Source organism: Oncorhynchus masou, unplaced genomic scaffold (assembly GCF_036934945.1).
Source record: "Oncorhynchus masou masou isolate Uvic2021 unplaced genomic scaffold, UVic_Omas_1.1 unplaced_scaffold_2892, whole genome shotgun sequence".
Taxonomy (NCBI): domain Eukaryota; kingdom Metazoa; phylum Chordata; class Actinopteri; order Salmoniformes; family Salmonidae; genus Oncorhynchus; species Oncorhynchus masou.
Genome location: NW_027009316.1, coordinates 21,066 through 45,870, shown reverse-complemented (window position 1 = coordinate 45,870; position 24,805 = coordinate 21,066). Strand labels below are relative to the sequence as shown.

General features: G+C 39.8%; 2 protein-coding genes across 2 annotated transcripts; both read left to right on the top strand.

Moving 5' to 3' along the window:
• The first annotated feature begins 11,726 nt into the window (after nt 1–11,726).
• LOC135533991 (ferritin, middle subunit-like) lies at nt 11,727–13,674 on the top strand. The gene is made up of 4 exons (XM_064961154.1): nt 11,727–12,068; nt 12,420–12,566; nt 12,746–12,871; nt 13,311–13,674. Exons 1-4 carry the CDS (start codon nt 11,967–11,969, stop codon nt 13,464–13,466), a joined length of 531 nt encoding a protein of 176 aa, XP_064817226.1. The 5' UTR covers nt 11,727–11,966; the 3' UTR covers nt 13,467–13,674.
• Nucleotides 13,675–21,384: 7,710 nt separating this feature from the next.
• LOC135533993 (ferritin, middle subunit-like) lies at nt 21,385–24,118 on the top strand. The gene is made up of 4 exons (XM_064961157.1): nt 21,385–21,446; nt 21,780–21,926; nt 22,153–22,278; nt 22,742–24,118. The coding sequence occupies exons 3-4, from the start codon at nt 22,192–22,194 to the stop codon at nt 22,895–22,897; spliced, it is 243 nt and encodes an 80-aa protein (XP_064817229.1). The 5' UTR covers nt 21,385–21,446; nt 21,780–21,926; nt 22,153–22,191; the 3' UTR covers nt 22,898–24,118.
• Nucleotides 24,119–24,805: the final 687 nt, after the last annotated feature.

Sequence of the window (24,805 nt, the reverse complement as noted above, 5' to 3'; positions counted from 1 at the left end):
TGGTGGAAAAATGATTGGAACCATCACCCTGTTTGACGGCTAGGTTTTATAGGTATTATGACACCTCTACTATTAACACATAGAAAGAGTCAGTGAAGCTAGTTGTCTCGCTTCCGGTTCCGCTGACATGAATTGAAACATGGCTTTATTTTGCAAAATATCTATGAATTAACAGACTTATCTTCAAATAATTTTCAACATCACATGTAGTAACCAAAAAAGAGTTAAACAAATCAAAATATATTTGAGATTCTTCAAAGTAGCCATGCTTTGCCTTGATGAGAACTTTGCACACTCTTGGCATTCTCTCAACCCTGCCTAAGCCCTACGACCATGCATCAGAACTACCTGGCCTGAAGACTCCCCAGTCCACCTGGTCCACCTGCTGCTGCTCCAGTTTCTGTTGTTCTGCCTGCAGCTATGGAACCCTGACCTGTTCACCAGACATGCTACCTTATCCCGGGACCTGCCGTTTCGTTTCTCCTCTGTCTCCATCGACCTCTCAACCTTTGAATGCTCAGCTATGAAAAGCCAACTGACATTTACTCCTGAAGTGCTGACCTGTTGCATCCTCTATAACCACTGTGATTATTATTTGACCCTGCTGGTCACCTATGAATGTCTGAACATCTTGAAGAACGATCTGGCCTTAATGGTCATTCATATACAGTGCATTCAGAAAGTATTCAGACCCATTGACTTTTTCCACATTTTGTGACGTTAAAGCCTTGTTCTAAAACTGATTTATATATTTTTCCCCCTCATCAGTCTACACACAATATCCCATAATGACACAGAAAAAACAGGCTTTCAGACATTTTTTAAAATCTCTATTATGAAAAAAAATCTGGAAATGTCACATTTACATAAGTATTCAGACCCTTTACTCAGAACTTTGTTGAAGAGCCTTTGGCAGGGATTACAGCCTCGGGGGGTCTTGGGTACAAGTTTCACACAGCTGTATTTGTCCCTTTCTTCTCTGCAGATCCTCTCAAGCTTTTTCAGGTTGGATGGGGAGCTACACAGCTATTTCCAGGTCTCTCCAGAGATGTTCGATCAGGTTCATGTTCGGGCTCTGGCTGGGCCACTCAAGGACGTTCAGAGACTTGTCCCGAAGCTACTCCTGCGTTGTCTTGGCTGTGTGCTTAGGGTCATTGTCCTTTTGGAAGGTGAATCTTTGCCCCAGTCTGAGGTCCTGAATGCTCTAGAGCAGGTTATCATCAAGAATCTCTCTGTACTTTTCTCCATTCATCTTTCCCTCGATCCTTACTAGTCTCCAAGTCCCTGCCACTGAAAAACATCCCCACAGCATGATGCTGCCATCACCATGATTCACCGTAGGGACGGTGCCAGGTTTGCTCCAGACGTGACACGTGTCATTCAGGCATTCAGTTCATTTGAATGACACAAAGTGGCAGTGTTTTACAACTAATGCCGGTTTGCCTGAGGCTGATGCCGTGCAGGTGTTTGTTCACATGCATATACACACACTCTCATTCAAATCAACACAAACAAGAACACACACATACATGTAAGAGTGCCAGACATGCACACAAACATATACAGTTGGCATTGCTGTTATGATTTTAGTTGTCCTTGATGTCCTTTCTTGTTGTTGTTGGCTGTTCTTCTGTCTTCTCCTTTTTTCTCTTTAGTTCATTCTCTTGGTTGTTGGTGCATTGGAATTAATTATTTTTTCTTCCTGGGGGGGGGAATGTTTGAGGGACAGCTATTGGGGAACTGTGGGGGGGGGTCTTGGAGGGTTCGGGTTAACGTTTTTTGGCCTGGTGGTAGATCGGTCAACATGCCCTTGAGCAGGTCATTGATCCTGGATGCTTCTGTGTGTCTCTCCAAATGGGAATGTTGGATGACTGGTATGATGTAGTTATTGAGCGGCTTCACTGAAAGTATATTGTATGTTTCGAATATTCAATAAATAAAAAATAAATACAAAAAGAGCAAAGAGTTCAGTCTTGGTTTCATCAGAAGAGAGAATCTTATTTCTCATGGTCTGAGAGTCTTTAGATGCCTTTTGGTAAAATCCAAGTGTGCTGTCATGTGCCTTTTACTGAGGAGTGTCTTCAATCTGGCCACTCTATTATTAAGGCCTGATTGGTGGCGTGCTGGAGAGATGGTTGTACTTCTTTCTGGAAGGTTCCCCGTCTACACAGAGGAACTCGAGAGCTCTGTCAGAGTGATCGTCGGGTTCTTGGTCACCTCCTGAACCAAAGCCCATCTTTTCCGATTGCTCAGTTAGGGTTAGGGTTCCATTTTTGAATGATGGTGGCCACTGTGTTCTTGGGGACCTTCAATGCTGGAGACATTTTTTGGTACACTTCCCTAGATCTGTGCCTCAACAAAATCCTGTCTCGAAGCTCAACAAACAATTCCTTGGACCTCATGGATTGTTTTTTTTTGCTCTGACATGCACTGGCAACTGTGGGACCTTATATAGACAGGTGTGTGTGCCTTTCCAAATCACGTCCAATCTATTGAATGTACCACAGGTGGACTCCCAATCAAGTTGTAGAAATATCTCAAGGATGATCAATGGAAACAGGATGCACCTGAACTCAATTTCGAGTCTCATAGCAAAGGCTCTTTATACTTATGTAAATAAAGTATTTCACGTTTTTGCAAAAATGTCTGAAAACCTGTTTTGACTTTAAATTTTTCTAAATGCACTGTATCATACGATATGGAGGGATACACATTGACATCCCAAATCCTACAAATACCACCTGAGACCCTTGTGGGCAGTCGTTTCACAACATTTCTTAATGCAATAAGGGGAGAAACACACTTTGAAAGCAGCTTTGATGGCCACAGTTAAGAGGAAGATCCCAGCTTCCCATTACTCTTACATTTATTTCTGCTCTTAAAAATAAGTGAACTGCACCATTTTAAAACCTGAGTTTTTAGAAACAGCTTGGTTTAGGCGTTATAGGGCGTATATGTATACAGCAATAGTGAGCTTCTATTGGTCAATCTCACCCTGATATTGCCAAGTATTAGCATTAACTATGGTTTCGTTCTGTAAGACGGAACAGTGGGCAGCATTGAATTCAACGGACACGGTACTGTTCTGAACAACTAATTCAAAAATGGTCATCGCCCCCAGAGGGCTAAATGTATTTTATTTATATTTTTATTTAACCTTTATTTGACTAGTCAATTCAGTTTAGAACAAATTCTTATTTACAATGACGGTCTACCAAAAGGCAAAAGGTCTCCGGCAGGGACGGGGGCTGAAGTGAATAGAAATATTTGACAAAACACAACACTACATAAAGAGACAACAACATAGCATGGTAGGCAGTAACATAATTCTGTTGTAACAGATAGGCTTACATTATTCAGTGTTTATACATCCTTGGCTGAGTACCAGTGGAAAGTTAAGGACAATCAAGTCAGCAATAGCCCATGTTGTTAGCAACAAGATAATGTTTTGAGTTCATGATCTAGATAATGATTAGCACACTGGGGTAAATGTAGATGGGCAACCCCATGCAACAGGTTATCAATGCTTACTGCTAAATAACACACCTGCCTGATAATATGGACTGATATGGTATTGAGATCATTTCTACAAAGTAAAATTATATTTTAGATGGTGTCAGCATAATTTTATTTTCATTCATTTTGGAGTAATAAAATTAGTCTAAAAAGTCCAAAGCAATTAGAATCTCTGTTTCCAGGTTAGACCAACACAATGCTTTTATTCATAACAGAATCTTCAGCCTATTAGGACTGGACATGATTTCCTATACAACGGATGGGTCCCATTATGCCTGGCGAAAACCAAACACTGCATTCCACAGTAAGAACCTCATACCAACAGTCAAGCATAGTGGTGGTAGTGTGATGGATTGGGATGCTTTGATGCCTCAGGACCGGATATACTAAAATAGAGGGGTCTAGGGAGCCACAGGACCTGGATATACTAAAATAGAGAAAATCAGAACGGTGGAAATACTGTTGTATGGCACTGTATATGTACACTGAGTGTTTAGAACATTTAGAACAACTTCCTGACATTGAGTTGCAAACGCCCCTTTTTCCCTCAGAACATCCTCAATTAGTTGGGACAAAGACTCGATCTACAAGGTGTCGAAACATTCTACAGGTATACTGGCCCATGTTGAATCCAATGCTTCCCGCAGGTGGGTTAAATTGGCTGAATGTCCCTATATGAGGTGGATCATTCTTGATACACACAGGAAACTATTGAGTGTGAAAAAACAAGGGGTTTGTTGGGGATTTTCTAAACTGTTAGTTAGACCAACAGTTTAAAGTAATATGGAAAAATATTGTTATTTGAGTTGTGATTGGGGTATATTGGCCAAATGATCAGGAAAGTTGGTGTATTTTCCTTCCATCATTCATCAGAAACAACCATATTACAGCTATTTGTTTAAAATGCCTTAGTAAGTTACATAGTATGTTACTACTGTTCTCTACTTCTTCCCTTTTTTTCTGGTCTCAACACGTTTTCGCCCTCATCACCGCTCAAGTCTGTTTCAATAGTCATGAGACCTAGTCTCCTTCCACCATTGTCACGGTGCTTAGCGGAAAAGAATGGCTTTCAGGCTAAAGATGGTGGATAAATGAAGGAAGTTCACTCAGGCCATTTACCACTGTCTGCTTAAGGGGGGGTTCCTCCATAGACACCAATGCGATAGCGGTCTGCTTAGTCCTTGACTTCCATTTAAACAGAACCATTGAGGGAGTGGAACATCTTGCTTCCTCTTCTGTCTCTGCTTGAGACTCCAGAATGCTGAGTCACAATGACAAGGCAGAAATAAAGCCAGGGCAGAGCCTGAGTCAGTCCATACTGTAGTACAACCAACGGGAGGTTATTACAGGAGAAAGAGTGGGAAGGAGGGAGAGAAATAGGAATAGAGGGGGAGGGGGAAAGAGTACAGACTAAAAACTCTGTGTCACCCTTCAGAAGAGTTCTGTAATGGTTAATCATTTATAGTATTACTATCACTTCTGTTTCTAACTTTAACTTAAGAACATTCTTAGTTTGCACGATAAAATAGTAATGCTAAGAGATGGATAAAAATGTACAGGGTGGGTACCCGGAGGAAAATAGGGGAGGGTCATGCTTTATCAATTTCAGTCAAGGGGAGAGTTTAGTATTATTTTTTTTAACTATTCTTAAAATGTAGTCCAAGGGAGGGTCATGTAATTTTTAATTTATGAAATTTCAATATTTCTCAGTGTTTTAGAATTAGTTTCTTATTAGGCTATATATCGATGCCCGATTCCACCTGATTCTCTCCTGGGCGTGAAATATGACGTGTGCCTATAGGTTATTTAGCGTGGTCTCAATCAAATGAGTCATAGCCTATAGGCTATAGGCTACGAAGTGCATCCTCAGAGAAGCACAGAGCAAAGTTATATTTCTAAGATAGCTGCTGGGATAGCGTAAATAAAACTAGACTGCATTACACACTGCAATGGATATTCCAACCCTGAGGCCTGCTCTGCCCTTGCTGATCAAAACCTTATTTTTTGCTGCCTAACCAATGCTGTGCTGTGTAGGCCTACAGTGGCAGTTCAGGAGGAGAGTCAAAGAATTCCTCAAAAAATAATTTTTTGATTAAGGCCTTGTCCAAAAAATGCAACATCTTGCGAGTAGACTAGCCTATAGCCTATGTTCTGTTCAGTTTGAGAAGGAGAGCATTTTAGGACCGGAGGTCAACTTTGATAGCTTGCTACTACTATAATTGATTTGAAGAAAAACAATATGTTTCTTTCCCATGATGTCTTTATACAAGTTATTGACATCACAATAAGCCAGATTTTAGTTACTTACATTGTGGTGCTGAAAATTGAAGCAGCAGTCACAGCACAATCAATTGGAAATGGACAGCTGATGGTGCTGAAAATAGGCAAATAAGAGGAGGAATAATTCATTTAAACCGTCTTCATTTAATTAGACTTTACTAACAACAAGAGGGCTTTGTGTTGGAGCCTATGGCAGTGAGGTTGTTCCTTTGGCAGTGATTACAGCCTCAAGTCTTCTTGGGTGTGACGCTACAAGCTTTGCACAGCTGTATTTGGGGTCTCTAAATCTTCTGTGCAGATCCCCTCAAGCTCTGTCAGGTTGGATGGAGAACGTCACTGCACAGCTATATTCAGGTCTCTCCAGAGATGTTCGATCAGGTTCGGGTCCCGGCTTCGGCTGGGCCACTAAAGGACATGGAGATACTTGTCCTGAAGTCACTCTTGCGTTGTCTTGGATGTATGCTTAGGGTCGTTGTCTTATTGGAAGGTAAACCTTCGCCCAGTCTGAGGTCTTGAGCGCTCTGGCGCAGTTTAGTCCTTTAGGTGCCTTTTGGTAAACTCCAAGTGGGTTGTCATGTGCCTTTTACTGAGAAGCGGCTTCCGTCTGGCCACTCTACCAAAAAGGCCTGATTGGTGCAGAGATGGTTGTCCTTCTGGAAGGTTCTCCCATCTCTACAGAGGTAGTAACCCCTTTAAGATTGATTTATTTTGTTGTCAATATTCTGAACAAAAATTGTAATCACTGTTCTGCAACATATGCTTCAACAATGAATGTATTTGCTGTGCTGGACCGAAGGGATAAGGTTAGCTTTATAATTGTTCTTTTATGTTCAAAATCTAGAAAACCATGCCAGATTACTAACTAAATTAGCCCTGGAGCATTTAATATAGCTATAAAACAAAACGAAAATATGTTTGGAGATTTGTATTACACATGAATGAATAATCTAAATGTTAGCGTTAAATAATCAAGGCCTTTAAACACTTGTTTGACAATAATTGTACAAATGAAATATCTTTTATGGTGTCTGACGGAGTTGACATAAATCCACTTAGTTGCATTTAATTATAAAATAGGAGTGTTTCCTTTACATGGTGTTAATAACTGATACGTTCGTCTGTCAAAATATAAACTTCACATTTTGATAATATTAAGGTAGATTGTCGCATCTTTTAAGAATCACTGAGCTCTAAAACAGCAACATTTTTCTTTCTGCCCCATGGCAAAAAACATCCATAGATTTTAGCTACACTAGATATGATATAACCAAAGAATGTTGTTATCCAGCATTTCTGGACATTACAGGCTTTGCCTAATCAAAACACTGCAATAGATTCTATAACTAACCTGGTATTGGCTGTACTCTCTTCGTTCCCAAATCTGGAAACCAGTTATCTTATACATGTCCGTGTCCATTTGAAAACACAGAAAACACAGATAGATTTTCTCCAGTGTGTGTGTATTTGCCTGTTGCCTTTTCAGGTTTTGCCTTACACACTCTAGTGCAGGAGTATTCAACTCTTACCCTACGAGGTCCGGAGTCTGCTGGTTTTCTGTACTACCTGATAATTAATTGCACACACCTGGTGTCCCAGGTCTAAATCAGTCCCTGAGAAAGGATGCTAAAATAAGGTAACTTAGAACAACCTGGGGGGGGGGGGGGTAGACGTAACATTGTAAAAGTATATTTGGGAATACTCCAATTAGTATGATATGTATTCATTTGTGGATGTCCATCATCAATTTGGTATTATAATAAACGAATGGTAATTCGTACAATATAAGTTACGAATTGCAATTTGTACAATATGTTACGATTTGCTAAACATATATGTTACGAATTTCAATTTGTTGTGGCTAACTTTAGCTCGGTGGCTAGGTGGAATGTTAGCTAGGTGGCTAAAGTTAGTTAGGTTAGGAGTTACGTTAAAGGGTTATGGGAAGGGTTAGCTAACACGCTAAGTAGTTGCAAAGTAGTAAATAGTTTCCAAGTTGATCATTAGAAAAAAAGCTAAAGTTGTCTGTGAGTTACAAGCAACTTTTGGGATGCTAGACATTCGCATTATATGCTCACCCAAACTTATACTTTAGGCATGACACATCACTTTGTCAAAAAGTGATGTCCCTTTTCGCAATAAAAAAGGAATGCCAAGTATGTCACAGCCCTTTTTGTAACACCGGTTTAAGCATGAGTCTACTGCCACTTCCAACAGTCTGAAGAGGCTTTGTTGCATTGTCTCCAAAACTTTGATGGCACTCATAATAAAAGCATTACGCTATTAAATGAGGTTCAGCCTAGAACAGTTGATCAAAGTAACAGAAAGCAAGGCACATACTTCAAGGATTATCTATGTTGAAGACCCTTACCCACATTTGAAGCAGCTTCCTAATTTTTCAACAAACAATGAACCTAGATAGTAGCTATGACAAACTGATAGATAGAGCCTGTTTTGGCTTACATTTGAGGAAAAAGGGGTCCTGTTCTCAAACAATTGGAGTAGAGGCAATACCTTACATACTAGGCCAGGAAAGACCAGGGGCTGTATAAATCAGTGGAAGCTGGGGAGAGGAGCTTCCCCATCCATGTAATGTTATTCAATGTGATCTAAAAGGCAAAACTGATCCTAAATCGGCACTCTTACTCTGAGAGGCTTGATGCATACTGCCCCAGAAGACCTAAACTGTGTTCGAATACACATACTAAAATACTGTATACTACATACTTAAGGAGTACATACTGCATACTATCAGTTCATAGGGCTCCCGAATGGCACAGCGGACTAAGGCACTGCATCTCAGTGCAAGCGGCATCACTATAGTACTGCTGTAATTGGGATATGATTGGGCCCAGCGTCGTCCGGATTTAGCTGGAGTAGGCCGTCATTAAAAAAAAAATGTTCTTAACTGACTTGCCTTGTTAAATAAAGGTTACATTTGAGAATACTGTAAAAGAACGGTAAACTGTTAGTTGAGCTAACTATCGCTTTGACTGTTGCTATGCAACCTATTGCTAGCTTGTTAGCATAGCCAATTAGTAGCTAGACCTCGTACGATTTCGGATGTGATTGTAGATTAAATTTGGAGTGCCAGAGTACGCTCTGGGCGTTCCTAAATTCAGAGCGTTGTCAGATTGTCCGTTCGGAAATTCAAAGCGTTTTGCTCTCGGAGCATTCAGAGCCTACACCGGACGCTCTGGCCGAGGAGTCGGGGTGATCCGGGCGTTCTGACCTGACAACGGCAGTCAATCACCAAAGCTAACTTTGGCTAGCTACTTCCAGACACAAATGAGAGAACACCACACTCTGACCATTTTACTCACCCTAGCACAGCTGGTTAGGCTGTTTTCATGTTATCCAGAGCATTGGTGACTGCAACTGTGGTGCTGGCAACAATTTAATTACAATTTTTTTTTGCAGACGTTTACTGACACTGGTTATATTCAATGGGTGTTACGTTTGTAAATTCATCAATTCATCTGCAGTTTGATGCACTCAGATGAGTGCTCTGAAATCGGAGTAGATAGCCAGTGAATTTAAAAATGCCCACTGAGGACGCACTATGACTATACCACTTATCAAAGGCTGTCTTAATAGTCAACTAAATGTATGTTAGGTAGCAAGCTAACATAACGGTGTATACTACTGCAATGATAGTGTAGCGACCCGCACAGACAGCTGTGTGTTATGTGTTAGGCTAGGAGGTGGTTGTGTTGTACTGACCAGTACCCGGTGTTCGCGGGGTCCGACATGTCAATCAACCTGCTATCTGCCAATCACGGGAATGCCTGGAATGTTCTGATGCCGGGCATCCTGGTGGTTGGCGGAGTGGCGTGGAGGGGGGTTGGGCAGGGGGGTGGAGCATTGGAAGTTAAGACCAGGTTCAGCCTTTATTCTCTCTCTCTTACGTCTGGGCTTCCCAAGAGAATGTCACGATTGGCTTGTGGGTTATCTGTCATCTTTTTGGCGTGTGCTACGGCCCAAACAGTAGCCTGTGTAAAGTTGGTTTAATAAACCGTCAATTCGCAAACTCAAGCCTCTGTCTGGACAATTGTTCATTTATGATCTAGGCAGGTCATTACAATAGGCTATGCGGTTCGTAAGAATAGCGTAGCTAAAGAATTTTAACTTATTTGAAAATTCATTACATCTCTTTCACGCCCGTTTTCTGAACAATTGCATTTATGGGCCCTGAAAGCACGGAAATAAAGTCCACTGCTTGTATTTTTAATTTTTATTTTATTAACAACAAATCAATACATAAAGCACATGAGGGAACACAAGCATACATAGATTACAAACAATGGACAATCGAGCTAGGGGGTACAATATCACATTATAATTACACAAGGACCTTAAGGGACATGCATATTCTTAGAGAGCATTTAACCGTCTTAAAATACAGTTCAATTTCTTTTTGTAGGGTATGAAAATGTGGTTTTCTGTTTGTAAATTTACATTTGTGTATATGAAATTTGGACAAAATAATAATGAAATTAATTACATTAAAATGTTTCAGTTTATTTCTATTGTATGTAAAGAATCCAAACAGTACATCTGCTTGTATACTTCGTATTTTGGCTAATACGACATCCGGGAACTTCTGGCAAACTAACTATATCCATTATTTGACCAATAACCATACTACATATTCCACTTACATCACAAGTAGTATGGTTAGTGCAGTTAGTATGAGTATTCGAACACAGATCGAGTTCCTATGAATACTAATGACATTTCAACTACATGGCTGTATTGAGCAATAACCCAGCACCCTGAAAGCACCCTGTCAACAGTTGTGGAAGATCAGGTCATGTGAACTGAAGTTGTTAGGAAGGTACTTTATTTCTGTAGTCTTTGATTTTCATTAGCTGTAAAAAGGTTTCCACTTCACAGTTTTAACTTAATAACCTATGTATGGTTAGATGTATGTAGCTACTGATTTTGTGTAGTTATTCCTAGGCTAATGTAATCAACTTTGATAGACCACATGTCAACTAGAATATGTCATTTGAAACCGAAAGGTGTATCAACAAATACCATTTCTACAAAAGCCAGCCTTTCCTTCTCTGTCCACTACTGTATTCCCATACCTCATACTGAAAATTTAATTGATATATATAAAAAAAAGGTGTGATGAACCCTACAGTTTTTCTTTTGACTGCATTCTGGAAAAGGTAAATAATTAAGCAACATGTGCTATTGAAACATGTGCTCTTAGAGAATGAAACAGAAGTTTACAGAACTGTGTCTCAAAATTCAATTATTTTATATGCTAAATCAAATGTAGACATAGATTATTTCTCAATTAGCCTAATATTAGAATGAGTGTTCCAATTCTTCCTATTTTCTTCTAAGGATATAACACACACACCTTTTTCAACAATAACCGCTCTAGTTAGACCTGCACTGTATCATTGCCTTAGGCTGATAATACTGCTTTAGTTGTTTCCAATAATATGTTACTTTGATATAAACAAAGCAGCAACAAAAAAATATAGACCGAGATGAAGAGGTCAAGGGGAGAGCATTTACTCCGCCCAATATATGTCCGCGTGAGATAAGCCCGTTTTTTTCTAATTACTTGAGGATTTTGATAGAATATACGTTTCGTAATGTTTAAGCTTTTACAAATGTACTGATATATGTGGATGCACGTGGCATTCCGGCAACTTTGAGAAAAACAACGTTGAGTTGTGCATGTTGCTACACGCGTACCCGCCCTATCATTGGCTATAATGGTCCCACCTGACCTTCACTGTTTTCATTCGTTGAGCACATGTATTTCCATTGTTAGAGTGGTCACTCGGCTCTCTTGTCAGTAGAAGAAATAATATTTGCCTCTGGTCATGTGTATGAGTGGGAAGACGTCTTCAAATGACCCGCCTAGTTGCTGTTGAAATTCTAAAGGTGATTGGCTACGCTCTGTGAGGGTGGATTTCACTGACGCATTCCGTTTGAACAATAAATAGAGCGAACAAGGCTCCTTCCACTTCACAAGTCTGAGAAGACGCATGAAGAAGTTCTTGCTTCAACAGTGATTGAACGGAACTCCTCTGCCTTCGTCCCGCATTACGGATTGATAACATAACACTTTCTTGAAGTATAATAGAAAAATAGTCGAAGAAACTCTATTTTTGTACCGTTCATTTTGATAAAGAAAATCTGCCAAAATGGAGTCTCAGATCCGCCAGAACTATCACCACGATTGCGAAGCTGCCATCAACCGGATGATCAACTTGGAGATGTTTGCCTCCTACACCTACACTTCAATGGTAAGGAGTCTACCAAGATGACCGTTTTGTTGATTTACCTGTATTACGCCTGGGTCTAAATACCTTTTTTCACCTGGCTTTTTATTATATTGGCTTAGATCATTAATAGCCAAGAAACTCTGAAGTGCATATTTGAGGGGTTTTTTTCTTCTTAAATGAAGCCGGGAATCTATCCTACTTTGGACAGGGCGCGTAACAACTCCTTGACAGGGTAAATGGCAGGTTACCAAGTAGACTACAGACTAGACTGATTCATGCTTTTTTATCAAGTTTAGTTTCCACAACAAGAACAGAATGCCGAGTCACGTTTGGCATGTGTTTCTAAACACACTGTTTTGTTTATCCACCCAGGCTTTCTATTTCTCCCGTGACGATGTGGCTCTGCGTGGCTTCGCGCATTTCTTCAAGGAGAACAGCGACGAGGAGCGGGAGCACGCCGACAAGCTACTCTCCTTCCAGAACAAGAGAGGTGGACGCATTTTACTCCAGGACATCAAGGTGAGCACCTGAGCATCAAACACATTCAGATTGTAGACTGATAAATGACTTTACTCCATGGAGGAAAGTGTCTCCAGCGCTAAGTTTATATAGAGAACCTGGAGTAGTCCTAAACATACTGCCTCTAACCACTGAACTGAGTGTGAGGGGTGTAATTCTGTTCACTCTGTCCTGTGTAGAAGCCAGAACGTGATGAGTGGGGCAATGGGCTGGAGGCCATGCAGTGTGCTCTGCAGCTGGAAAAGAATGTGAACCAGGCTCTGCTGGACCTGCACAAGATTGCCTCAGACAAGGTTGACCCCCATGTAAGTTGTTGGAACCACACCACATGTATGTATCACAGAATACAGGTCCTGTCCCAGGAATTGATCAGGGGTTTGCTCTGATAACTAATGACACAGGATTGTGACCTGCTTCACATTTGCGCAATAGCAGCTGATGCGTAAGTTTGCAAAAGGGCCGTCAGGTTGTCTAGTGGTTAGAGCTTTGGGCTGTTAACAAAGGATGCTGGATTCAATCCCGGAGCTGACAAGGGGGAAATATGTTCTGCCCCTGAAGAAGGCAGTAAGCCCATTGTTAAAATGCCGTTGTAAATAAGTGTTTGTTAACAGACTTGCCTAGTTAAAAAATTAACTGCAGACATCTCATCTGCACTTATGCCATTACCACCAGGCTCTTGTGTGTTACTGTATCTACAATAGTCTGTATTCATTCTCTTGTCTGACCTGTGTTTTCCCTCTTTAGCTGTGTGACTTTCTGGAGACTCATTACCTGAATGAGCAGGTGGAGGCCATTAAGAAGCTGGGTGACCACATCACCAACCTCACCAAGATGGATGCTGTCAAAAACAAGATGGCAGAGTACCTGTTTGACAAGCACACCCTGGGAGGCCAGAGCTAAACCACTTCCATCCCAAGACTACGGCCTTCAGACTAGCACTCCTGGCTTCTCTGATAGATCCTACTGGCTTTGCATTTATAGGGAGGGGAGTGTTAAACTGTTGCAGTGCAACACAGCTGTAACATTGATGTTTCTGTTGACAACACTATTGTATTTGAGGCAAGGCATCTTGTAAAACAATAAAATATATCACAAGTGTTGACCTGTAGTAATGATCCAGTCTATTCCGGTTCTTTTCTGTCTTACTGAGCATCTTCATACTAGTGATAAATAGTGACAATTGTAGACCTACTAGTGGCTGAGGGTCATAACAATATGAGAAGTTTAACGTGAGGTTTATAAAGGATGTTACCTCTGACCACAGAGGGTGTCCTTCATTGTCTTGTAATAGTGCCATGTCAAGTAAGGTCCCAACTGTCATCTAGGTCCATAGGAGGAACATGGTTACCTACAGTTGATGTAGACCTTTACTATGGGCATCACAAGTTAGACACCCCAGAGGTCAATAAAACCTGTTTGCCAGCTGTTTTTTTTTGGGGGGGGGGTTGTGAGGAAGTTGAACATTTACTGACACAATTCATCTACACTATTATTTCAGATGGTAATGCCCAATAGTTCCCCTCCAGCAAATTATGTACTATATTCCACATAGTAATTCTACAAGCCTCTCGTTCACCATAAGGGGCTTATTGGAGATGTCAAATGGTTGCAAAGCTACTGGCAAGGTTAACTTTAACTGAAAATAGATATTGTTAATGTGTCAATATAGTACATGAGTTTCAAGTAGACCACTTGGTTAAAGGGGAAATAGCCCACTGGGAAGTGTCTAAAAAGCAATGGCATGTTCAATACATGCAACTTTTCACAACTGCCACCAAGAAGTACGGTAAAATAATTGAGTACATATTTATGGTAATGGTATTCTCTAAGTTAGGTAAAGTTTCACAGCTTTCATTGAATTTGAAAATGTATTTTACATGTGATAAGGCAACACAGGGTCATAGATTTGTGATAAGGAGTTACTCTTCATGGGGACTGGAACACTAAAGGCAGATCTATCCAATAAAACTAACACTACAATACAGATTTCACAACACATTAAGGGTTTGTCCTCAGGCCACTACTCTACCAAACAAAATCCATGTATGTGTCTCTTCACAGTCCCCGCTGTCCCATAAGTTGTATTTGTATATATTTTTAGATCTTACTTTACTGCTTGCATGAGTTAATTGATGTGGAATAGTAGCCATGTCATGGCTCTCTGTAGTACTGTGCACCTCCCATAGTCTGTTCTGGACATAGGGACTGTGAAGAGACCTGGTAGCATGTCTTGTGGGGTATGCATTGGTTTCTGAGTTGTGTGCTAGTAGTTTAAACTGACAGCTCGGTGCATTCAACATGTCAATACTTCTCCCAAATACAAGTAGTGATAATGTCAATCTCTCCTCTACTTTGAGCCATGAGAGATTGACATTCATAAAGTTAATGTTAGCTCTCTGTGTACGTTTAAGGGTGAGCCGTGCTGCCCAGTTCTGGGCCAATTGTAATTTTCTAAAGTCCTTTTTTTTGTGGCACCTGACCACATGACTGGACAGTAGTCCAGGTGCGACAAAACAAGGGCCTGTAGAACCTACCTTGTTGATAGCGTTGTTAAGAAGGCAGAGCAGTGCTTTATTATGGACAGATCTATCCCCATCTTAGCTACCGTTGTATCAATATGTTTTTACCATGACAGACGTTTATTCTCAACTTGTTACATTTCCACATTATCCATTACAAGATTTAGTTGAGGTTCAGTGTTTTAATTTTATGTCCCAAATTCAATGCCTTTAGTTTTTGAAATTCATGTATTTAGGACTAACTTATCTCTTGCCACCCATTCTGAAAATGACTGCAGCTCTTAAGTGTTGCAATGATTTCACCTGCTGTGGTAGCTGATGTGTATAGTGTTGAGTCATCAGCATACATAGACACGCAGGCTTCAATCAGCACCAGTGGCAAGTCATTAGTAAAGATTGAAAAAGTAAGGGGCCTAGAAAGCTGCTCTGGGGAATGCCTGACTCTTCCTAGATTATGTTGGAGAGGATTCCATTGAAGAACACCCTCTGTGTTCTGTTAGACAGGTAACCCTAGATCCACAATATAGCAGGGGATGTAAAGCCATAACAATTGTGCTTTTTCCAGCAGCAGATTATGATCAATAATGTCAAAAGCCGCAGAGAAGTGCTTTGTTTATTTTTAATCTTTATTTAACTTTGCTAACTCAGTCGGTTAAGAACACATTCTTATTTACAATGACGGCCTAACAAAAGGCAAACGGCCTTTCACGACAAGAGAGACAACACAACACTACATAAAGAGAGACAACAACATTGTATGGTAGGCAGTAACAGGAGTCCGTTGTAACAGATAGGCCTACATTATTCAGTGTATATACATCCTTGGCTGAGTACCAATGGAAAGTTTGGGACAGTCAAGTCAGCAATAGTCTATGTTGCTAGCAACAAGATAATGTTTTGAGTTTATGATCTTGCTCACTGGTTCTCAAACAGTCCTGGGGACCCAAACGGGTGTACATTTTTGTTTTTGCCCGAGCACTACAAAGCTGATTAAAATTATCAACTCATCAAAAGGCTTTGATGATTTGAATCAGCTGTGTAGTGCTTGGGGAAAAAAATTAAATGTGCACCCCTTTGGGTCCCCAGGACCAGGATTGAGAACCACTGATCTTGCTAATGGTTAGCACACTGGGATAAATGTAGATGGGCAACCCCATGTAACCTCATAATACAGGTTATCATGCTTATTGCTAAATAACACACCTGCCTGATAATATGGACCGATTTGGTATTTGGAATTTGTTTTTAGTAATTGCAGCTTAAGGTGGCAATACCAGTTATTACTTTGTCACACAGGGGAATTAGGTGTTGCGTAACTTGGTTAATTATATAAATAAAATAAGTCTCTTTTTTTTGTTATTTGTAAACCCATGTTCCCTTTATCTAATATTAGGTTTTGGTTGAAGATCTGATAACATTCAGTATCAAAAAATGCAAAAATAGAGAAAATCAGAAAGGGGGAAATACTTTTGTACAGCACTGTATATATACACTGAGTGTATAAAACATCAAGAACAACTTCCTAATACTGAGTTGCAAACTCCCCTTTTTTCCCTCAGAACAGCCTCAATTTGTTGGTGCAAGGACTGGATCTACAGGGTGTCTACAGGGTGTCGACATGCTTCCCACAGTTGTTTTAAATTGGCCAGATATCACTATATGAAGTGGATCATTCTTGATACACACAGGAAATTATTGAGTGTGAAAAACCATGGGGTTTGGTGGTGATATTCTAAACTGTTAGGTAGACCAACAATATTGAAAAATATTGTTACTTGAGTTGTGATTGGGGTATATTGGCCAAATGATCAGGAAAGTTTTTGGTATATTTTCCCTCCAACATTCAACAGAAACAACCATATTACAGCTATTTGTTTAAAATGCCTTAGTAAGTTACATGCATTCTGGCAAAGGTCAATAATTAAGCTTCATGTGTTACTGAAACATGTGCTCTTAGAGAATGAAACAGAAGTTTACAGACCTGTGTCTGAAAATTCAATTCCTTGTATATCCTAAATCAAATATAGACACAGACTATTTCTCAATTAGCCTAACATTAGAATGGATTTTCCAAGTCTTCCAATTGTATTCTAAGGATATAACAAACACACACATTTTTCAACAATAACCGCTGTTGTTAGACCTGCACTGTAGCATTCATTTTGGCTGATACTATTGCTTTAGATGTGGATGCATGTGGCATTCTGGAAACTTTGAGAAAAATATGTTTAGTTGTGCGTGTTGTTCACATGCGTACCTGCCCTCTCATTGGCTAGAATGGTCCCATCTGATCTTGCCTGTCTTCATTCGTTGAGCAAATGTATTTCCATTGTTAGAGTGGTCACTCGGCTCTCTTGTCAATATAAAATTAATCTTTGCTTACTTTAGTCATTATTTTTATTTGTTCAAGATATAAGACCTTTCCTGTGACTGGAATGATAATTAGATCATTTATTTCAGCATGTCCATGCAAAGTCGTGACAAAAAAAGAAAGGAAGAAGCCCAGAAGAAGCCCAGCCCAGAAGACATAGAAAGAAGGAACAGGTTGTGGCCAACGATCAAGATAGCACGAAGTGAGGGGAAGGCTGCTTACTTTGTCGGAGGACGAGGTTTCATCAACGGTCCAGAAATCCATATTCCTCCCTAAAATCTCACCAGAAGGAACAGGTTGATGGTTTCAGACATGGTATTCTCATTTTCCTTATGTTGTTTACCTAATAAGCATCAGGTGACTATTTTTCAGGAATACTCAGGTATTTCAATTTATTAGTTTGTTCTTGTATGACCAGAAGACCTATTTTGTTTACAAACTTACGAAGAAGATTGAATGCTGAATTTGTTTTATGTATACAGTAACTAAGATACTGTTTTAAATGGCATACAGGTCTGCTCTGACTTTACACGGTTATTGTTCTATTTAGTTATTAATACTTATTTCCAAAAAAGGTCTTAGGAACGTTTATATGTAAAACATTTTGTTTTTCAATTATTTAGAATAGTTCCTGATTACACTATAGAGGGTTTTTACTCTCTCTTACTACAAGAACCCTTGGTTTGGTCTTGAACATAATTTCCAGTTGAGTTGAATTTCAAAGCCAGATAACGTCTAGCTCAAAGGTTATGGAATAAGCTATTTTCACTTTAAATTGACTTAAATGGTGCAGATCTCGGTTCCTTTATCGTTCACTGCTCCTACGTCTTTGACTCATCCTACTACAGTTTATACTTTTATATAATCTTTGTTGTTTTGTCTTTGTCTATATTATCTCTTAATGCTAGGGGGTTACGAAACAGTGTGAAGCACAAGGCCTTATTTTTATTTGCTAAACAATTTCAAACAGATTTTTGCTTTTTTCAAGAGTCTCACTCAATTTTGGCTGATGCCAACTTCTGGGGGTCACAGTGGGGCAACGATATTTGGCTCTCCCATGGATCTGAACGTTCCGCTGGTGTCACTACAATGAAAAATACTTTTGGTGGTAATATTCTACACTCGGACTGTGACCCCTTTGGTCACTTTATTTGTCTTGTGATCAGTTACAATGACATTACGCTCATTACTGTAAACTTCTACGGGTACAACACCAAACATGAGAATGATGAGTTGCTTGAATCTATAGAGAAACATATACTTCATTGGTTATCTAAATTTCCCAATTCGTTATTATTGATAGGAGGGGACTTTAACATTACAATAGATAATTCAACTGATAGATGGCCCCCAGGTAGGCCAACCAATCAGAATTTGGGTTTAATACTTTTTATGGAAAAGTTTGATCTTACTGATATATGGAGAGAGAGGTTTCCGGCCGAAAGATCATTCACTTGGAGTAACAAAACAGGCTCCAGACAAACCAGAATAGATTTTTGGCTTATATCCAAATGTATTGATAGTGAGTGTGTTACTACAAATATTTGTACTACTCCCCTCACAGACCATAGGGATATTTACATTGATATCAAAATATTTACCCCTGATACGAACCTTGGTAGAGCATCCTACTGGAAGCAAAATAGCTCATTATTAAATAATGATATAGTTACATTTGAGGTTAAAGATCTGCTCTCACACTTTTGGGAAAGGGCTTGTGAAGAAAAATCTTATTGCAAGAACTGGGAGCTCTTTAAATTTGAGGTGTCCAAATATCTTAGAAAATATGGTAGTAATCTTGCTAAGACCAGAAGAGCTGAGGAGGAAAAGGTGATCATTAAGATAACTTCCCTTTCTCAGAGGTCCCCAGCCGACCTCTTGGGGGAGGAGAAGATGGAACTAATTGAGTTACAAAATAAACTGGATAATATATATATAAATTAAAAGCAGAAGCAGCCTTTATTAGATCTAGGAAAAAATGGATTGAGGAGGGAGAACAGAATTCATCCTATTTCTTTAGACTTGAGAAATTTCACTCTAAAAGTAACATTATCCATAAGTTAAACATTGACGGTGTTATTACAGATGACCAAAAATTAATCTCTAAATACTGCAGCAATTTTTACAGAAAATAGATCTACGTACTGTCAGGAATCCACAGATGTGTTTTTTAACTCATCGGGGCGGCAGGGTAGCCTAGTGGTTAGAGCGTTGGACTAGTAAGCGAAAGGTTGCAAGTTCAAATCCCTGAGCTGACAAGGTATAAATCTGTCGTTCTGCCCCTGAACAGGCAGTTAACCCACTGTTCCTAGGCCGTCATTGAAAATTAGAATTTTTTCTTAACTGACTTGCCTAGTAAAATAAAGGTAAAAAAAAAAAAAACTCTCTGAATAATGTTCACTCTATCAGTGATATAGAATCTAAACAGTGTGATGAACCCATCAAAGTTGAAGAGATTATAGAGTCTATCAAACATCTAAAGAACAATAAATCACCAGGTGTTTGTCACGCCCTGGTCGAAGTATTTTGTGTTTATCTTCATTTATTTGGTCAGGCCAGGGTGTGGCATGGGTTTTTGTATGTGGTGTGTTTGTATTGGGATTGTAGCTTAGTGGGGTGTTCGAGTTAAGTCTATGGCTGTCTGTAGTGGTTCTCAATCAGAGGCAGGTGTTTATCGTTGTCTTTGATTGGGAACCATATTTTTGCAGCCATATTCTTTGAGTGTTTCATGGGTGATTGTCCTTAGTGTCCTGATGTCCTTGTTCTGTGTTTATTTGCACCAGTATTGGGCTGTTTCGGTTAACATTACATTTATTGTTTTGTCGTGTTTGTATTTAGATTTGTGTTGCTTCAGTTTAATAAACATGGATTGCAATGTACACGCCGCATTTTGGTCAGACTCTCCTTCACACCTAGAAAGCCGTAACAGTGTTGATGGAATTACATCAGAATTTTAAAAATTATTTTCTGAACAAGTAGCTCCCTTCCTATTTGAAGTCTTTTTTAGAGAGTATTAAAAACAGGGGTTAATAACACTGATACCTAAACCTAAAAAAGAAGTGCTGCTCATCGATAACTGGCGTCCAATTTGTCTTCTTAATAATGACTATAAGATATTAGCCTCACTACTTGCAAAAATAATTAAAAGAAGTCCTGGATGCAATAATATCCTATTGGTGAGCCAACTGGTAAATGCAGAGGGTCTTTTACTCAGTTATAAAGAATTCTTATCACTTTACAAGGCCCCTGTAACACCTAAAGATTTTGCAATTGTTTTAGATGCCATTCCCTCAGGTGTTGCTTTATTATTCAGGAACATGTCAAGACCTGACCCTCAGAGCCTACCTTCTATTGACCCTGTTGACTCATCAGTAGGAAAGATTTGTTTCTCTTTTGGTCCATTCAACAACAGAGCGATATGATCCTTGTTTCAGCAGGATGTTGTATCTGTACCTTATGTCATGCCTTATTGGAATGGATTTATTGATAATATCTGTTGGAAAAAGTTTGGATGTTGCCACACACATACCTATTTGTTAACAAAATTAAGGAAGTTTCCTTTAAAATTATTCATACATATTATCCTGCCAACCACTATATGAAGAGGTTTAAGGAAAACATCAACTCAAATTGCTCCTTTTGTAATGACCACCCAGAAACAGTTTTGCATCTTTTTTGGCATTGTATGCATGTAAGAAAACTGTGTTAAGACATCAGTAGGTTTATAATTGAACACATTTATGAAGATTGTACACTATTGTGGAGAGATGTACTATTTGGATTCTTTACATACAATAGAAATAAGCGGAATCATTTTTATGTAATTAATTTCATTATTCTTTTGGCCAAATGTCATATACCCAAATGTACATTTACAAACAGAAAACCATCTTTTCATACCCTACAAAAGGAAATTTAACTGTATTTTAAGCTGCTATCAACCGGATGATTAACTTGGAGATGTTTGCCTCCTACACCTACACTTCAATGGTAAGGAGTTTACCAAGATTACCGTTTTGTTTTATCTGTATTATTCATGGACCTAAATGCCTCTTTCACCTTTTTATTCTGTTGCCCTAGACAATTAATAGCCAAGAAATTCCGTGAAGTGGATATTTGATTTTTTTTTCAAATGAAGCCGGCAATCTATATTTGAAAGAGCGCTTAACTCCTTGACTGGTTAATTGGCAGGTTACCAAGTAGACTACAGACTAGACTGATTCATGCCTTTATCATAAAGTTTAGTTGCCACAACAAGAACATAATGCTCTGTCACGTTTGACATTTTTTCTTCTAACCACACTGTTTTGTTTATCCACCCAGGCTTTCTATTTCTCCCGTGACGATGTGGCTCTGTCTGGCTTCGCGCATTTCTTCAAGGAGAACAGCGACGAGTAGCGAGAGCACGCCGTCAAGCTCCTCTCCTTCCAGAACAAGAGAGGTGGACGCATTTTACTCCAGGACATCAAGGTGAGCACCTGAGCAACAAACACATTTAGATTGTAGACTGAAATGTCTTTACCACTTGTACACACTCTCCTCCATGGAGTAAGTTGCTCTAGAGAACCTGTAGTCCTGAACATACTGCCTCTAACCACTGAACTGAGTGTGAGAAGTGTAACTCTGTTCACTTTATCCTAACCTTATAACATCTGCTAGTTGTCATTAACATTTGTGTTCACTCTGTCCTGTGTAGAAGCCAGAACATGATGAGTGGGGCAATGGGCTGGAGGCCATGCAGTGTGCTCTGCAGCTGGAGAAGAATGTGAACCAGGCTCTGCTGGACCTGCACAAGATTGCCTCTGACAAGGTTGACCCCCATGTAAGTTGTTGGAACCACACCACATGTATGTATCACAGAATACAGGTACTGTCCCAGGAGATGATCCGGTTGTTGTAACTCTGCTAATTAATGACCTGCTTGTGACCTGCTTAACATGCGCACAATAGTCCACAGATGCACACTATGCCGTTAATGCAAAAGGTGCAGCAGGTTGTCTAGTGGTTAGAGCTTTGGACCGGTAACAGAGGTTGCTGGTTTGAATCCCGGAGCTGAGAAGGTAAAAATATGTTCCGCCTCTGAACAAGGCAGTTAACCCACTGTTCCACATTAGGATGCCAATGTAAATAAGTATGTGTTCTTAATAACAGACTTGCCTAGTTAAATAATAAACTGCAGACACCTCATTATCTTCCCTTGGTCCATTACCACCAGGCTCTTGTGTGTCACTGTATCTACAATGGTCTGTATTCATTCTCTTTTCTGACCTGTTTTCCCTCTTCAGCTGTGTGACTTCTTGGAGACCCATTACCTGAATGAGCAGGTGGAGGCCATTAAGAAGCTGGGAGACCACATCACCAACCTCAGCAAGATGAATGCTGGCAAAAACAAGATGGCAGAGTACCTGTTTGACCAGCACACCCTGGGAGGCCAGAGCTAAACCACTTCCATCCCCAGGATACGGCCTCCAGCCTCAGACCAGGACTCCTGGTTTCTCTGATAGATCCTACTGGCTTTGCATTTATAGGGAGGGGAGAGTGTTAAACTGGTGTATTGATGTTTCTGTTGACAACACTACTTGTATTTCAGGCAAGGCTTCTTGTAAAAAAATATCACTCAAGGTTGTTTTAAGTCTTGACCTGTAGTAATGAATGTTGTATCAGTCTATTCAGGTTCTTTGCGCTGTCTTACTTATCATCTTCATATCAGTGTTAATTGTAGACCTACTAGTGGCTGAGGGTCATGACAATAGGAGAAGATCAACATGAGGTTTATAAAGGATGTTGCCTCTGACCACAGAGGGTGTCCTTTACTGTATTTATAATAGTGCCATGTCAATTAAGCGACCAACTGTCAACACAAGCTCCATAGGATTGAAATGGTTAATTACAGTTGATGTAGACCTTGACTCTGCATCACAAGTTTATTAGACAGCCTAGAGGTCAATCAAACCTGTTAACCAGCTGTGATGGGAAGTTCAGCTTTTACTGACACTTAATAAATATGTACTCATTTTATTTTAGTTGATAATGCCCAATTGTTTCCCTACAGTAAATTATGAACTGTATGCTCCAAATAGTAATGAGTCTTCAAGCCTCTTGTTCACTATAAGGGGCTAATTGGAGCTGTCATATGGTTGCAGAGCTATGAATGTTGCTCGACATTGTTAATGTGTCCATATGGTACATGAGTTCCTAGTGGATAGACCACCTGGTTAAAAGGGAAAATGGCCTAATCAGCAATTGCATTTTTAATAATTGCTGCTATATTCTTTCCACAACTGCCACCAACATTTTCAACCAAGACGTATGGAAGTGTATCTGCTATTGCAACAGCTAATGGGGATCCTAATAAATTACCAAATTGGGATGATTTGGGCTGCAGAATGAAGGAAAAGCAGCCAACAGGTGCTCAGCATATGTGGGAACTCCAAGACTGTTCATAAAAGCATTCCAGATGAAGCTGGTTGAGAGAATGCCAAGAGTGTGCAAAGTTGTCGTCAAGGCAAAGCGTGGCTACTTTGAAGAATCTAAAATTGTAAATATATTTTGTGTTTAACACTTTTTTGGTTACTTCATGATTCCATGTGTTTTTTCATAGTTTTGACGTCTTCACTATGACTATACATTGTGGAAAATAGTAAATAAAAGTTGAATGGGTAGGTTTGTCCAAACTTTTGATTGGTACTGTATATGCTTCAATAGTCTGTGCAGGGGGGGGTGAGAACCTGAGCTCTATGACCATGCCTCAGAACTACCTGGCCTGAAGACTCTCCAGTCCACCTGGTTGTGCTGCTGATCCAGTTTCTGCTGTTCTGCCTGCAGCTATGGAACCCTGACCTGTTCACTAGACATGCTACCTTATCCCGGGACCTGCTTTTTCGTTTCTCCATCAACCTCTCAACCTCTGAATGCTGGGCTATGAAAAGTTAACTGACATTTACTCCTGAGGTGCTGACATGTGTCCTCTATAACCACTGTGATTATTATTTGACCCTGCTTGTCACCTATGAACGTCTGAACATCTTGAAGAACGATCTGGCCTTAATGGTCATATACAGTGCATTCAGAAAGTATTCAGACCCATCGACTTTTTCCACATTTTGTGACGTAAAAGCCTTATTCTAAAACGGATTAATTGTTTTTCCCCCTCATCAGTATACACACAATATCCCATAATGACACAGCAAAAACAGGTTTTCAGACATTTTTGCAAATCTATATAAAAATAAATAAATACGGAAATATCACATTTACATAAGTATTCAGACCCTTTGCTCAGTACTTTGTTGAAGAACCTTCGGCAGTGATTACAGCCTCAAGTGTTCTTGGGTATGATGCTACAAGCT

What these genes read in the sequence shown, in the direction of transcription:
- LOC135533991 (XM_064961154.1), top strand. Translation starts at nt 11,967, where the DNA reads ATGGAGTCTCAGATCCGCCAGAACTATCACCACGATTGCGAAGCTGCC. An exon ending in TTTTACTCCAGGACATCAAG is followed by an intron (nt 12,567 to 12,745) that starts GTGAGCACCTGA and finishes TGTCCTGTGTAG; the next exon opens with AAGCCAGAACGTGATGAGTG. An exon ending in CAGACAAGGTTGACCCCCAT is followed by an intron (nt 12,872 to 13,310) that starts GTAAGTTGTTGG and finishes TTCCCTCTTTAG; the next exon opens with CTGTGTGACTTTCTGGAGAC.
- LOC135533993 (XM_064961157.1), top strand. Translation starts at nt 22,192, where the DNA reads ATGCAGTGTGCTCTGCAGCTGGAGAAGAATGTGAACCAGGCTCTGCTG. An exon ending in CTGACAAGGTTGACCCCCAT is followed by an intron (nt 22,279 to 22,741) that starts GTAAGTTGTTGG and finishes TTCCCTCTTCAG; the next exon opens with CTGTGTGACTTCTTGGAGAC.